Source organism: Entelurus aequoreus, linkage group LG19 (assembly GCF_033978785.1).
Source record: "Entelurus aequoreus isolate RoL-2023_Sb linkage group LG19, RoL_Eaeq_v1.1, whole genome shotgun sequence".
NCBI lineage: Eukaryota > Metazoa > Chordata > Actinopteri > Syngnathiformes > Syngnathidae > Entelurus > Entelurus aequoreus.
In genome coordinates, this window is record NC_084749.1 from 42,425,840 (window position 1) to 42,442,204 (window position 16,365).

General features: G+C 39.7%; 1 protein-coding gene across 1 annotated transcript in view; it reads right to left on the bottom strand.

The window, feature by feature from the left end:
- Positions 1-4,924: 4,924 nt before the first annotated feature.
- Positions 4,925-16,365, bottom strand: part of uchl5 (ubiquitin carboxyl-terminal hydrolase L5) — a 35,148-nt gene continuing 23,707 nt past the window's right edge. The window contains exons 7-11 of the mRNA XM_062027592.1: positions 15,665-15,728; positions 15,284-15,386; positions 14,460-14,573; positions 5,502-5,600; positions 4,925-5,335 (exon numbers count right to left, since the gene is read on the bottom strand). Of these exons, the coding sequence (XP_061883576.1) occupies positions 5,291-5,335; positions 5,502-5,600; positions 14,460-14,573; positions 15,284-15,386; positions 15,665-15,728 (425 nt within the window). The 3' untranslated portion in view covers positions 4,925-5,290. The remainder of the gene's footprint in view (positions 5,336-5,501; positions 5,601-14,459; positions 14,574-15,283; positions 15,387-15,664; positions 15,729-16,365) is intronic.

Below are 16,365 nucleotides of genomic sequence, written 5' to 3' on the forward strand. Positions count from 1 at the left end.
GCATTACTGAAGACACCGCACCGATCCGCCTGTCGACCTCACAATCCACTTTTCCCTCACTCGTGAACAAGACTCTGAGGTACTTGAACTCCCAAGATCTCCTCCCCAACCCGGAAATGGCACTCCACCCTTTTCCCGGGCGAGAACCAATCATAAATATCAACTAGCCAAAATGCGCCAAACATGGACAAGGGTGGAGAGAGTGTTTTGCATTTTTCCCATCATCCCTTGTAACGGATTTAAACGAGTGTAATTGATACATAGTATATAGTATCTACAAAGTTTAGTGACCATGTTTGTTGAATTTTTGTGCTGAGTGTTTTTTTTCTTGCACCATGACTAGGGAAGGTTGTTTGGATTGTGACTTATAATTAACAGCTGTGCTGTATTTTGATGCAAGTATAATGAATGGTCACTGAGTCTAGTTATTCTCATTGACCATCAGATGGTGTCTCAACATCAGCTAAAAGTTCACAGGCTAAGCTAATGTATTATGACAACTCCATACATCCATTCAGTCACCCGAGAGAGAGACTCGGAGTAGAGCCGCTGCTCTTTCGCTTGGAAAGGAGCCAGCTTAGGTGGTTCAGGCATCTCGTGCGGACACCTCAAGAGCGTCTCCCTAGGGAGGTCCTCGTTGCATGTCACACTGGGAGGAGACTCCGTGGCAGGCCAAGGACCAGGTGGGGGGGATTACATCTCCTCTCTGGCCTGGGAACGCTTCGGGATTTCCCAGGAGGAAGTTGCTAATGTTGCTCTGGAGAGGGAAGTCTGGGGGTCTCTGCTAGAGCTGTTGTCCCCGCGACCAGATTCCGGATAAGCGGTTGAAGATGGATGGATGGACAACTCCATGCCTGACCAAATTGCTAATTGGACTCGTGTCTTTTCGCGGGCCAAATCAAAGTCATTGGCGGGTCGTAGCATGGACCCCCCTTCTCTACACTCCTATTAATCTACTTGTTAACTTCCAGTCAATATCTGCTTACTTTCTGCTGTAACATGGTTCCAACTACATTTAGGCAACTTTACAAATTACTAATTTCTTCTGTTGTGTCAAGCTGTTTTGCCAGCTAGCTTAGCGATTAGCAGGCCTTCTTGTTTGCTCTTACTCGGTGTGTAACACGTTAAGTCTTGTCCTCCAGTGATAACACTTCAGATACTAAGATATGGAGCTTATTTGCTGCAATGTTGTTGGCATCCGTGAGTCTCGAAAGACTGACGCCCCTTGGATATGTTTTAGTTGGTCATAGAGCGTCTACTATGGCTGTACAGACCCACACGGGAGTGACAGTCTCTGTTGCACTTGGTGCATTTGTAGGTCGAGTCAGTTACAGGATGTAGGTGCTTGCTCTTTCTCTGAGCTCGCTTCTCATCTGCAAGCTGGCAGAGTTTTGCCTCGCCAGCTTTCAGTTGTGTTCACGTTGTGTCTCCAGCTGGATCTGTCCTGAGCAAGCTCTTCCCAGGTGTTCAGGTCCATGTCGAGCGCTTTCAGGTCACGCTTGCAGACATCCTTGAAGCGGAGATGCGGCCGTCACGTTGTCCTCTTGCCGTAGGCAAGCTTTGCGTAGAGGATGTCTTTGGGGGTCCGGCCATCGTCCATTCGACGCACATGGCACACAATTAGCCACTGTCTTGTCAACCAGTGGACTAAGAATAAATACACTCGGCATTTGTGATCAGCATTGAAAAGCATTAATCAATGGAGATCACGTGATTTTTCATGAAAATCGGACGATTCTGATCGGTGGCCCATCGATCGGCACATCCCTAGTCTCAATTTGTGTTTCCATGCTTCCACACTGTGTTTCCCTGATACATAGGAGGAGTTTGTCTACGTAGGAGTTTGTCTGGATGATCCTATCCTATCATCCATCCTCACGAAGACATTGGTCGCTATATTGACATACTGTACAAGTGCAAACTCAGTATAAATAAATAAAGGACAGAAGACAGGAACTCGAGAGACCATTTCTATTTGAACACTGCCCCATCTTTCCAAAACAACACAAGAGCACAAAGACTAAATGCACAGTTTCGGCCTTCACAATACAAGTGCTGCAAGCTGGATCTTATCTGTCTGCACAAACAAAATAAGAACTTCAGAAAAGTAGTTTACATAAGCTACCAAAGTTTTCGTCCTGGTCGTGGAACTGTGGACCAGCTCTATACTTATGGCAGGGTACTCGAGGGTGCATGGGAGTTTGCCCAACCAGTCTACATGTGGTCTGTGGACTTGGAGAAGGCCTTCGACCGTGACCCTCGGGAAGTCCTGCGGGGAGTGCTCAGAGAGTATGGGGTATTGGATTGTCTGATTGTGGCGGTCTGCTCCCTGTATGATCAGTGTCAGAGCTTGGTCCGCATTGCCGGCGGTAAGTCGGACCCGTTTCCAGTGAGGGTTGGACTCCGCCAGGGCTGCCCTTTGTCACTGGTTCTGTTCATAATTTATGGACTTAATTCCTAGGTGCAGTCAGGGCGTTGAGTAGACCCAGTTTGGTGGCTGCCGGATTAGGTCTGTGCTTTTTGCAGATGATGTGGTCCTATTGGATTGCCTGATTGTGGCGGTCTGCTCCCTGTATGATCAGTGTCAGAGCTTGGTCCGCATTGCCGGCAGTAAGTCGGACCCGTTTCCAGTGAGGGTTGGACTCCGCCAGGGCTGCCCTTTGTCACTGGTTCTGTTCATAATTTATGGACATAATTCCTAGGCGCAGTCAGGGCGTTGAGGAGATCCGGTTTGGTGGCTGCCGGATTAGGTCTGTGCTTTTTGCAGATGATGTGGTCCTAATGGCCTTATCTGACCAGGATCTTCAGCTCTCACTGAATCGGTTCGCAGCCAAGTGTGAAGCAACTGGGATGCGAATCAGCACCTCCAAAGCCAGTCCATGGTTCTCGCCTGGAAAAGGGTGGAATGCCATCCATGGGTTGGGGGAGGAGTTCAAGTACCCCAGAGTCTTGTTCACGAGTAAAGGGCAAAAGAGGATCGTGAGATTGACGGGCGGATCGGTGTGGCGTCTGCAGTGATCCTGTATCGGTCCGCTGAGCCGGGAGGTAAAGCTCTCAATGTACCTGCCGATCTACATTACTATTCTCACCTGTGTCATGAGCTTTGGGTTGTGACCGAAAGGACAAGGTCACGGGTACAAGCGGCTGAAACGAGTTTCCTTCGTCTCCAATTAGCTCTTCAAAATAGTAAAAAAAAAAAAAAAAAAAAAAATAATATATATATATATATATATATATATATATATATATATATATATATATATATATATATATATATGGCACCTGGTTATGGCAACCGGTCACTTAAGTAGCTGATCATCTTGGTAGTCTTGCTCTGCAGGTGTTTGCTTGTTCTACTTTGATGGCCTGAATTGTCAACATGTTCTTTGTGATGGTTTTAGTTCGGATTAGCAGCATCATGGCCGCATCCCAAACCCTAAAAGCCAATTTAGCATTGAACGCAGTCATCAAGAACGATTTAGACAAATTCTCTTAGAAATACGTCCGTACCACTATACTATTTGTTTATCCCGCGGCCGAACCCTTTTCCCCAAAGATATGTCCTACGAACATTAGGTTTTTTTCCATTATCTTTGCCCATTTATTGTGTTTTATTTACTCTTCTAATTAATGCTGAAGCAGCATAGCAGTTTAGAATTGGCTGCATGGCGGGTGGAGATACCGACCACTCTAATTGAAGATATAAAGAAAAGCTGTCACTCTGAAAGATCATTAACATTTTAAGGCTCAAGTTAATTTTGAACACGCAAACAAACAAGCGAATTAATCGTATACTTTGTCAACAGCCATACATGTTACACTAAGGGTGGTGGTATGAACAGCGCCAACACTGTCATAAACATGTGCCATATAGTGAAACCTACTAAACAACAATGACAAACACATTTCGGGATATTTGCACCGCAACACAACATAAAAAATACCCAGAATTCCCTGCAGTACCAACTATTCCGGGACGCTACAATATAGAGCTTGTCCATAGTTCCACGATTCATACAAACATTGGACATTATCTGGAATATTAACACATATTGAACTGAATTATAGTGTTCAATGTAGTCTTTGTTTATTGATCATACATGATTATTTTACTTATGAATGCAGCAATCTCTCGTTTATCGCTGTTAATTGATTAAATTAATTTCCGCAAAGTAGGAAATATTCAATGTTTTCATAACTAGAGCATAGCAAAAGACTTTCTAAATATTTTGTTTAATTTGAAGAAAACCCTCTAGGCATGAAATAACACCAAGATAGTCAGTCACCTTTCTGTCGAGGGACGACCGTATATGCCTCAGTTCAAGACCGAAATGGGGCCACAAACAAAATATTGTTTAGGGCCACAGAAAGCCTAATATTTTTTTCCACAAGGGCAAATAAAGTTGTGAAAATTACCAGCAACCACTCTCCATCCCTGGCTGATTCTATTCAGTGCATTCACAGAAGTCATTTTATTAGTAAGCTAAAAAAAAGTGTGCACATTCAATTCAAATCAAGTGTATATATGTATGCAACATTGTTTTCTGCAAGTTAAATTTGTATTATTTTATATAAAATGTGCAAGTTAAATTTGTATTCTATATAGAATGTAATTTTTGGGGGATGTTTTAACTGGATTAATTGGAATTGAATCATTTATGGATTTTTGTTGTTGTTCTTAAATACAAGTCGGCCTTCATCAAACCTTTTGGAACATGTTACAGAACCCAAACTGCATGGTAGCATTTCTATGCTCTATTTATCCATTCATTGTAATAACTCTGTGCAACCAGCAGGTGGCAGTCAGGCACCACCACAAGTCACAAAAGTGATTGTAATGTTAATACGCTCACAAAAAAGCTATTCTAGACAGATGGGTTTAAAAACACCATTGAAGGACATCTGTTCATGAAAACACAACCCATTTGCAAATTCATTGACACTTTTATTATGAAAATAAGACAATTTCAACATGTTTCCTTCGATCATGCACGGAACCTGATGAACACACATGGACACTCTCTGCTACACCTGCAACACAGTTCTGAAGCCTGGATGCAATAACACAGTGGAAAAAGTGCTGCAAATGTGCATATGGCAGATGTACACAATTTATATATGGCTAACAGGCAAAAAGATCATGACTGTAGGCCTCAGTGTGTGTGTGTGTGTGTGTGTGTGTGTGTGTGTGTGTGTGTGTGTGTGTGTGTGTGTGTGTGTGTGTGTGTGTGTGTGTGTGCTGCGTGCGTGTGTACATAACAAAAGGCCTTTTTCAGAAGTGTGATCATGATTACTTGGCCTCCTGGGATTTTTTGGCGCACTGTTTCTCCTTTGCCTGGTAAAAAAAAAAATCAGAAAGTTAATTTAACATATTTTCAACAAACCCTTAAATTATCAAATTATTTCGACATACTTATTTTGCACTCTAATTTTCAAAACTGTCGATTATTGTAATAATTTAAAGTAACAAAATATTGAAATGCGTTTAAAAGGATATTCACCTTCTCCACCAAAGGAATTAGCTGCTGGTGCTCTGCCAATGTCTTCAATAACTCCATAATGAAGGGAAGATAGTTGTGCTTTCTCCTAATGTTTTCAACCTGTAAGAATATACAGGGATCCAAAGAGGTGTGTGACAAGAATGGATTGTTAGAAAATCAAAAAAACGACACTGTCAATTTCACCTTGTGGTCATAGCAGTCCCTTCAAAAAAGAGCAAACCAAAATAAATCAAACTTCTGCATTAACTATAATGTTCACTAACAATCAAATTATCGCGCCAATCACAGTCCTTCTCTCAACAATCTTCCTGCCGATGGTCTTTGAGTCCATTCCAGTCTTGTGCAGGGTGGGTACTGAAACTGGTTTACGGAATGGGTGGTCAAAAAAATAGATTTTCGAATGTTCTTAATCGATAAAAGAAATTAAAAAATCGATTAAAAAAAGAAAAAGTACAGAGTGGCTGGATAGGACAAATAAAAAAATGTAAAAAAAAGTTTATATATATATATATATATATATATATATATATATATATATATATATATATATATATATATATATATATATATATATATATATATATATATATATATATATATATACAAACATTTTTTATTTTTTTTATAAAAAATGTTTGTATATATATATATATATATACAAACATTTTTTTATTTTTTTTTAATCTGTCCTATCCAGCCTCTCGGGCAAATGATATTGTTGATGTAGATGCCCCAACCTGCTGTACAGATTTTACTTTACAAAAGAGAAGTGTGATTTACTTCTCGTGTTACCTGATTTTTGTTTGACTTTATTAAATGTTTGGGTAGAATTGTATTCAACAAAACCAGTTTTTTTTAAGTAATACAGAAACGTATCACAGCTGTCTGTTTATTTTATGGAGGAATGTACAAAACCCAAAACCAGTGAAGTTGGCACGTTGTGTAATTAGTAAATAAAAACAGAATACAATGATATGCAAATCTTTTTCAACTTATATTCAATTGAATAGACTGCAAAGACAAGATATTTAAAGTTTGAACTGAAAAACTTAATTTTTTTTTGCAAATAATCATTAACTTAGAATTCAATGGCAGCAACACATTGCAAAAAAGTTGTCACAGGGGCATTTTACCACTGTTACATGGCCTTTCCTTTTAACAACACTCAGTATAGTTTGGGAACTGAGGAGACACATTTTTGATGCTTTTCAGGTGGAATTCTTTCCCATTCTTGCTTGATGTACAGCTTAAGTTGTTCAACAGTCCGGGGGTCTTCGTTGTGGTATTTTAGGCTTCATAATGCGCCACACATTTTCAATGGGAGACAGGTCTGGACTACAGGCAGGCCAGTCTAGTACCCGCACTCTTTTACTATGAAGCCACGCTGTTGTAACACATGGCTTGGCATTGTCTTGCTGAAATAAGCAGGGGCGTCCATGATAACGTTGCTTGGATGGCAACATATGTTGCTTCAAAACCAGTATGTACCTTTCAGCATTAATGGTGCCTTGCCCATGCTTTGGGCACTAATACACCCTTATACCACCATCATCTGGATGGTTCTTTTCCTCTTTGTTCCGGAGACACAACGTCCACAGTTTCCAAAAACAATTTGAAATGTGGACTTGTCAGACCACAGAACACTTTTCCACTTTGCATCAGTCCATCTTAGATGAGCTCAGGCCCAGCTAAACCGGCAGCGTTTCTGGGTTTTGTTGATAAATGGCTTTCGCTTTGCATAGTAGAGTTTTAACTTAAACTTACAAATGTAGCAACAAACTGTAGTTACTGACAGGGGTTTTCTGAAGTGTTCCTGAGCCCATGTGGTGATATCATTTACACGCTGATGTCAGTTGTTGATGCAGTACCGCCTGAGTGATCCAAGGTCACGGGCATTCAATGTTACGTGCAGTGATTTTTCCCCATTCTCTGAACCTTTTGATGATATTACGGAGCGTAGATGGTGAAATCCCTAAATTCCTTGCAATAGCTGGTTGAGAAATGTTGTTCTTAAACTGTTGGACAATTTGCTCACGCATTTGTTGACAAAGTGGTGACTCTCGCCCCATCCTTGTTTGTGAATGACTGAGCATTTCATGCAAGCTGCTTTTATACCCAATCATGGCACCCACCTGTTCCCAATTAGCCTGTTTACCTGTGGGATGTTCTAAATAAGTGTTTGATGAGCATTCCTTAACTTTCTCAAAGTCTTTTCCGCCACATGTGCCAGCTTTTTTGAAACATGTTGCAGGCATCAAATTCCAAATAAGCTAATATTTGCAAAAAATAAAGTTTTCCAGTTCGAACGTTAAGTATCTTGTCTTTGCAGTCTATTCAATTGAATATAGGTTGAAATGGTTTTGCAAATCATTGTATTCTGTTTTTATTTACCATTTACACAACGTACCAACTTCACTGGTTTGGGGGTTTGTAGTTAATCATAGAACTGACACCTAATGTTATTAAAAAGTATATATTTTGAATCGACAAAAGTTTTGAATTGGGAATCGATTCTAAATCAAATCGTTAGCCCCAAGAATCGAATCGAATTGTGTGGTGTCCAAAGATTCACAGCCCAATAACAGTACTGCTATCGACGCTAATGATAGTAACCAGACTGAAAAAAGAAGCTACTGTAACAGTGCCTAATTTGGGTGCTAAATGAATGCAGACTCAGTAACCTGCAACAAGTGCTTGATGATATTATAGTAACATCTTGTAAGTAGGGCACATACAGTCGCTTGCACTTTCTAAACAGGTCAACAGCATCCCAGAGATACAACACCGCTAGCGCTACCTACAACCAGGCTACACGGAAAAAAACACATCACTTCCTCATTATTCACCAATCCCAATTCACCAGCTCCAGACTGGAGAAACTGATCAGGCGGGCCGGTTCTACGATCGGAATAAAACTGGACACACTGGTGACGGTGGCAGAGAAGAGGACTGTGGAAAAACTAGTGAGCATCCTGGATGATGCCAGTCACCCTCTGCATACCGTTATCAGTAGCCAGAGGAGCCTGTTCAGTGCTAGACTGCTTCATCCCAAGTGCAGGACTAATAGACTCCTTTGTCCCACACGCCATTAGACTGTACAACTCCTCTCTGGGGAGTTAGGGGGGGGTACTAGGATGACGGGATGCAAAACAATAACAGTGCAATACTTTTTCATAACATGGTCACTACTGCCTAGTTTTTCTTGTTATATTCTTGTTTTACTGTTATATTTTTATTCTCATTGTTGCTTTTTATTTTTATTCTTATTGTAATATTTTTCTATTTTGTTTCCATTTATACCCCCATTATTTACTTTTTAAATTCGATCTCAATTCTGTACACTGCTGCTGGAATTTTAATTTTCCTGAGGGAACTCTCCTGAAGGAGTCAATAAAGTACTATCTATCTAGCTATCAACTGGGCACGGTAAGAAACACGGATTCATGAACCCCGTAACTATGAGCATCAACATTACAACACAAGAAAGTCATTTTTTTTTGTATATTCTCCATCTTCTGTATTGTTGCTGGTTTTGCTGTGATAATTATGACAATGTATTGTGGATTGTAATTCTTGTTAAAAAGGCATTACCCTATTTTTCAGATTATAAATCGCAGTTTTTTTTTCATAGTTTGGCCGGGGGTGCGATTTATACTCTGGAGCGATTTATGTGTGAAATTATTAAAACTTTACCGTAAAATATCCAATAATATTATTTATCTCATTCACGTAAGAGACTAGGCGTATATCAGCAATCGTTACACACACACGTCGACCAATAAAAATTTGGCGGGGGCGGGTCATGGTAGAAGTGCATTGTGAAAAAAAAAGATGCTACCTGCTACTACTTCCGTACCTATGAAAATTGATCATTTCAACATTGGCAGTAACTTATAAAAACTGAGAAGGGCTTTAAGGCAGTCCTGCGCAACCTGCGGGAGCAGTGGATGATGGATGGAGAGCACAGCTTCACGACAACCGGGAGAATGCGCCATGCAACTTTTCTGGATGTCATTGGATGGATCGACAAAGCATGGGCTTCAGTGACAACCGAAACCATACTGTCCGGATTCAGAAAGGCTGGAATAATTGGAACTGCAACTGACGATGACTCTGACGTAAGCGACGTACCGATAGAAGAGGAAGCGGCGCATTGTCTACCTTGTGTTGTGTTGTGTTTGCTCGGTTCTTGTATTATTTTTAACCTGCCCATTGTACAGCACTTTGGCTACCCCTGTGGTAAATTTTAAATGTGCTTTATAAATAAAGTTGATTTGATTTGATTTGAGCTTTGGAGTTGGCAGAGTTGTTTAGAAGCGACACAGAGGAAGAAGATTTTCATGGGATTTAGCGATTAGGAGTGACAGATTGTTTGGTAAACGTATAGCATGTTCTATATGTTATAGTTATTTGAATGACTCTTACCATAAAATGTTAGGTTAACATACCAGGCACATTCTCAGTTGGTTATTTATGCATCATATACCGTACACTTATTCAGCCTGTTGTTCACTATTCTTTATTTATTTTAAATTGCCTTTCAAATGTCTATTCTTGGTGTTGGATTTTATCAAATAAATTTCCCCAAAAAGTGCAACTTATATATGTTTTTTTTCCTTCTTTATTATGCATTTTTGGCTGGTGCGATTTAGACTCCGGAGCGACTTATGATCCGAAAAATATGTTAGTTTTTCACAAAAATGTGTATGTTTTAAATGTTTTAAGTACTACTTTGGGCATCATTTCAAAAGTACCAATTTGGTACTACAGACATCCCTTGTTTATCGGAGTTAATTGGGACCGGACATGACCGGATTTCGGTGAAGTAGGATTACTATTAATGAATCAAATATTTTCATAGTGAGTTTGAGTTTATTTCGAATATGCAAGCATACAACATGTAACGTATACATCTGCGGCTTATAGTGCGGTGTGGCTAATATATGTAAAATATTTGTTTCTTCTAAAATGTAGTTGCTTATATACCAGTGTGCTCTATAGTCCGGAAAATACAATAGTGTTTCCATGTGGTTGCTGCAAGTACTGAACACACTCAAAGTGACTATATTGGGTAAAACACATGTATAGGTGTTTATGGGTGTTATTCTATGTCTAAAAGGGTCTAATAATGCTAAAAAAAAATTAAAAAAAGTTTTAAAATGCTTTAGTTAGATCCATAAACACTGCTGCCGCACATTTTTAACTAGTGAGAGCATTAAAAATGTTTAAGACATTGTAAATATTTTAACTTTACACTTGCTTCACCCCATCTAGGAGCCTTGAGTTTGTTCTACTGTAAACTACAGTTTTCACGGGTAGGCAAAGAGCGCTCTCGTTAGCCACTAAAACACGGCCACAATGTGGAATTAGTTGATCACAATTTGGGTAATTTCTTGAAGTTAGCACCGTGCTTCCCTGTGTGAAACCACAGGTGTTAATTGTTCTGCACAAAGTTGGTCCACTTGACAGTTGCAGCTACACCTTAAAGGCCTACTGAAATGAATTTTTTTTATTTAAACGGGGATAGCAGATCTATTCTGTGTCATACTTGATCATTTCGCGATATTGCCATATTTTTGCTGAAAGGATTTAGTATAGAACAACGACGATAAAGATTGCAACTTTTGGTATCTGATAAAAAAAAGGCTTGCCCCTACCGGAAGTAGCGTGACGTAGTCAGTTGAACATATACGCAAAGTTCCCTATTGTTTACAATGATGGCCGCATGAAGTGAGAGAGATTCGGACCGAGAAAGCGACAATTTCCCCATTAATTTGAGCGAGGATGAAAGATTTGTGGATGAGTAAAGTGCAAGTGAAGGACTAGTGGGGAGTTGAAGCTATTCAGATAGGGAAGATGCTGTGAGAGCCGGGGGTGACCTGATATTCAGCTGGGAATGACTACAACAGTAAATAAACACAAGACATATATATACTCTATTAGCCACAACACAACCAGGCTTATATTTAATATGCCACAAATTAATCCTGCATAAAAACACCTGCGTGTTTGTTACGCTAGCTCCTAGCTCCTCTGCTAGCTCCTAGCTCCATAGAACACGGCAATACAATTCAAACACCTGATCAACACACACAATCACTCAGCCCAAAAGACCGTTCACCTAACCCAAGGTTCATAAAGCTTATATATTTTTAAAAAGTTACGTACGTGACGCGCACATACGGTCAAGCTATCAAATGTTTAGCAGCCAAGGCTGCATACTCACGGTACCTGATATTCAGCTGGGAATGACTACAACAGTAAATAAACACAAGACATATATATACTCTATTAGCCACAACACAACCAGGCTTATATTTAATATGCCACAAATTAATCCTGCATAAAAACACCTGCGTGTTTGTTATGCTAGCTCCTAGCTCCTATGCTAGCTCCTAGCTCCATAGAACACGCCAATACAATTCAAACACCTGATCAACACACACAATCACTCAGCCCAAAAGACCGTTCACCTAACCCAAGGTTCATAAAGCTTATATATTTTTAAAAAGTTACGTACATACGCAAAAAAAAGTTGCGCACATACGGTCAAGCGATCAAATGTTTAGAAGCCAAAGCTGCATACTCACAGTAGCACGTCTGCGTCTTTGTCATCCAAATCAAAGTAATCCTGGTAAGAGTCTGTGTTGTCCCAGTTCTCTACAGGCGTCTGTGTATCGAAGTCAAAAGTCCTCCTGGTTAGAGTCTCTGTTATCCGAGTTCTTCCATCTTGACTGCATCTTTCGGGAATGTAAACAAAGAAGCTGTGTACTGTTGTTGCTGACTACGTTCGAAAAATACGTCCATTTCGCACCGACAACTTTCTTCTTTGCTTGCTCAGCTTCCTTCTCCATAATGCAATGAACATGATTGCAACAGATTCACGAACACAGATGTCCAGAATACTGTGGAATTATGAAATGAAAACAGAGCTTTTTCGTATTGGCTTCAATGTGGAAGGCATACCCGTGTTCGCCGGTCTACGTCACGCGCATATGTCATCCTCAGAGGCGTTTCGAACCGAAAGTTTAGCGGCAAATTTAAAATGTCACTTTATAAGTTAACCCGGCCGTATTGGCATGTGTTATAATGTTAAGATTTCATCATTGATATATAAACTATCAGACTGCGTGGTCGGTAGTAGTGGGTTTCAGTAGGCCTTTAAGCTGCATTGTTAGCATTCCGTGTTAACTTTGCGTGTCTGCGTTGTGTCGATCACATCAAAGTTATGTTATTGATGTTGAAGTTGAAGTGCATCAAAAGAGTTCATCTCCACTTTGACTGGACAGGAGCTAATAGTTTATAGCAGTCTCAGGTAGCCCTCTCAAGTGCTACCTGAATGTCCGTTGCTACTTCCGGTTGTCGTCGTTTAACATTGCTGGCTTCAAAGGCTCACTAACGTGGGGATGTGTGATTGATGAGGCAGGAGTTGAAGTCCTTCAAAAAGTTGTTCTCCTAAAAGTTAATTTGATGCTTGTTGCAGTGAAGATACAGTTGCGCCAAGATTAGCAGTGTAACCCTTAAACAAAACTCTGCTTGGTCTCCACAAGTCGGTAATAAAAAATACTGCACCGTAATTAGAGATGTCCGATAATATCGGACTGCCGATATTATCGGCCGATAAATGCTTTAAAATGTAATATTGTAAATTATCGGTATAGGGTACAAAAAGTACAATTTATGACTTTTTAAAACGCCGCTGTACGGATTGGTACACGGACGTAGGGAGAAGTACAGAGCGCCAATAAACCTTAAAGGCACTGCCTTTGCGTGCCGGCCCAATCACATAATATCTACGGCTTTTCACACACACAAGTGAATGCAAGGCATACTTGGTCAACAGCCATACAGGTCACACTGAGGGTGGCCATATAAACAACTTTAACACTGTTACAAATATGTGCCACACTGTGAACCCACACCAAACAAGAATGACAAACACATTTCGGGAGAACATCCGCACCGTAACACAACATAAACACAACAGAACAAATACCCAGAACCCCTTGCAGCACTAACTCTTCCGGGACGCTACAATATACACCCCCCGCTAACCCCGCCCACCTCAACCTCCTCATGCTCTCTCAGGGAGAGCATGTCCCAAATTCCAAGCTGCTGTTTTGAGGCATGTTAAAAAAAAAAAAGCACTTTGTGACTTCAATAATAAATATGGCAGTGCCATGTTGGCATTTTTTTCCATAACTTGAGTTGATTTATTTTGGAAAACCTTGTTACATTGTTTAATGCATCCAGCGGGGCATCACAACAAAATTAGGCATAATAATGTGTTAATTACACGACTGTATATATCGTATCGGTTGATATCGGAATCGGTGATTAAGAGTTGGACAATATCGGGATATCGGCAAACAAGCCATTATCGGACATCTCTAACTGTAATACATACAAAAAAACGTATTTCAACACTTAATTTAAGGCCAAAAACATATAGAATGTATTTTTCAAAAAATCTGCGGTGTTGAAACTGCAAGAGCTGAAGCACAATGTAGCGAGGCATGACTGTAGTATCAGTTCAAATGCAAACAACACCCATCTGTAGTCTTGTGTAGGTCTACAATCTTGTCCTTAAGCTCTTTCCCTTTGTGTTGACGAGGTAGACGGAAGAGTCTGTTACTGTGACCCTGGTCATTTATCCACTTAACAAATTGAGCTTAAGAGTATTTTTCTAATAGGGACAAGACTTATTTGGGTGCTTGATGGGCCCACAATAGGTCTATGAGTGTCAGAATTGCTGGTCAGTAGGATAGATACTTATTTGTCCTGAATCTAACGCAAATTATTTTATAACCATGATTTCATGTTTTTTTTCTGGAAGTTGTAAACACATTCTGTCTCTCTTGGGCACAATAACTTATCACACAAATCCTGGACTGTTCATATCCCTATAAGGGGTTAAAATTACCAAATCAGCAAGGAATCAACTACTTTGGTACCAACCTTATATCTTTTAAGTTTCAGATTTTCCTCATCAATAAGGAGTTGATACTTGGCGATTTCCGACTGAATGGAGCTTAAAAAGGTGCTGCTCTGATCTGTGTCCATTGGCTCATCCTAGAAAGAAAATACAAGTTAGTATGTATAAATAATAAATATATTTTTGCATGATTCCACAGCTGGTTCAAGCACCTTTTTTTTCCCTCTCTTAAGACCTGTGCTTAAGGCAAACAATACCTGTAGAACTCAAAATCAGAGAAATGGAGGAACAATTAAAAATGACTTCATCTGTTGAGTGGTGTTCAGGATAATTATGGACCTGCTTTGCCTCCAGAGCAAAACAACTCAGCATGAAAACAATTAACTATTGAAAAAAAACAAAAAAACTGCCCCGCATCTATTCACTCGAGGTTGACTGAAAGCAGCAGAAACTAAAAACAGCTTGTGCTGACGTTCAGCGCTTGAGGCTTACACAATGCATGTACTGATTGTAGTCAGGATGACTAAGCAAAATTAGATTTTGTATGACAGAAATAGAGGACGTTCAGACAACACCCAGTGGCGATAATAGCAGTGCTTTGAATTACAGAGTAAACATTTCCACCAGGAAAAAGGTCAACAAATCATAGACGTTACTATGCAATATTTTGTGTAATATTGTATCGAACAAATTGACATTAGACAGCAATAGATGGCATTTCAAAATTGATTCTTAGGAAGGCAAATTAAGAATGTAAATAATGAAGCAGCAGGAGTTGCAAGCCTAAATATGATTTCAAACTTTTCAAAGTCCTTTTCAAGGTTTCTACTGATTTGCTTCATCTTACCTCAGTAAGCTGTGTCTGAAGCTCTGCAATCTTCCTCTCGTATATCATCTTACGGTCTGACACAATGGCCATTAGGTTGAAACGAATCTCTCCTTCACTGTACCTGAGAAAGAGGCCCGCTTAGTGACAATGATTTGTGGCACATTAAAACAAAATTGTGTTCATGTATATACAGAGAAACATTTGACCGATATTCATTATGATTTGATACTATGAAACAAGGCCAAGTAATGAAATGGTTGAAGAAAATGTAGAGTTATTGTAATTGATTAAATATTACTATGTGTCAGTCAGGCAATACGTTTTTGAGGGCTCCTGCTGTGCATGCTGGTGTTTGAAAGTACATTATAATATAGTCAAAACATGGAAAAAAATAATTACTTCTGTATTCTTTTTTCAATGACTGGGCGGACAGCACTGATCCAATCATCTTGGTTGCAAACACCTGGTAAAAAACAACAGAAACAAGAATAAATACAATTGTAAAATGTTTAATACCAGCTGTGACCAGAGTTTCACATAAATTGATCATGGGCATTTATGTCATTTGTATTTTCTGAAAAAAAGACTAATGATTTTCACAAAAAACACAGCAGAAAATACAGGCTCAACTGTATAGTCTCTTCAGCATTGTGTGGGTTTGTTATGATTGTTGCAGTCTAAATGTTAGATTTTGCAGCAGCATTTTTTTAAAGTTGTATTATTTTGTAACAACAAAAAGGACAACATTTAAAAAAAATCTCAAATCAAGTGTGCTTTATTTGCATCTTAAATTAAACATTGGTTAAAGGCCTACTGAAACCCACTACTACCGACCACGCAGTCTGATAGTTTATATATCAATGAGGAAATCTTAACATTGCAACACATGCCAATACGGCCGGGTTAGATTAGTAAAGTGCAATTTTAAATTTCCCGCGAAATATTCTGCTGAAAACGTCTCGGTATGATGACGTTTGCGCGTGACGTCACGGATTGTGCGGACATATTGGGACACCATTGTGGCCAGCTATTAAGTCGTCTGTTTTCATCGCAAAATTCCACAGTATTCTGGACATCTGTGTTGGTGAATCTTTTGCAAT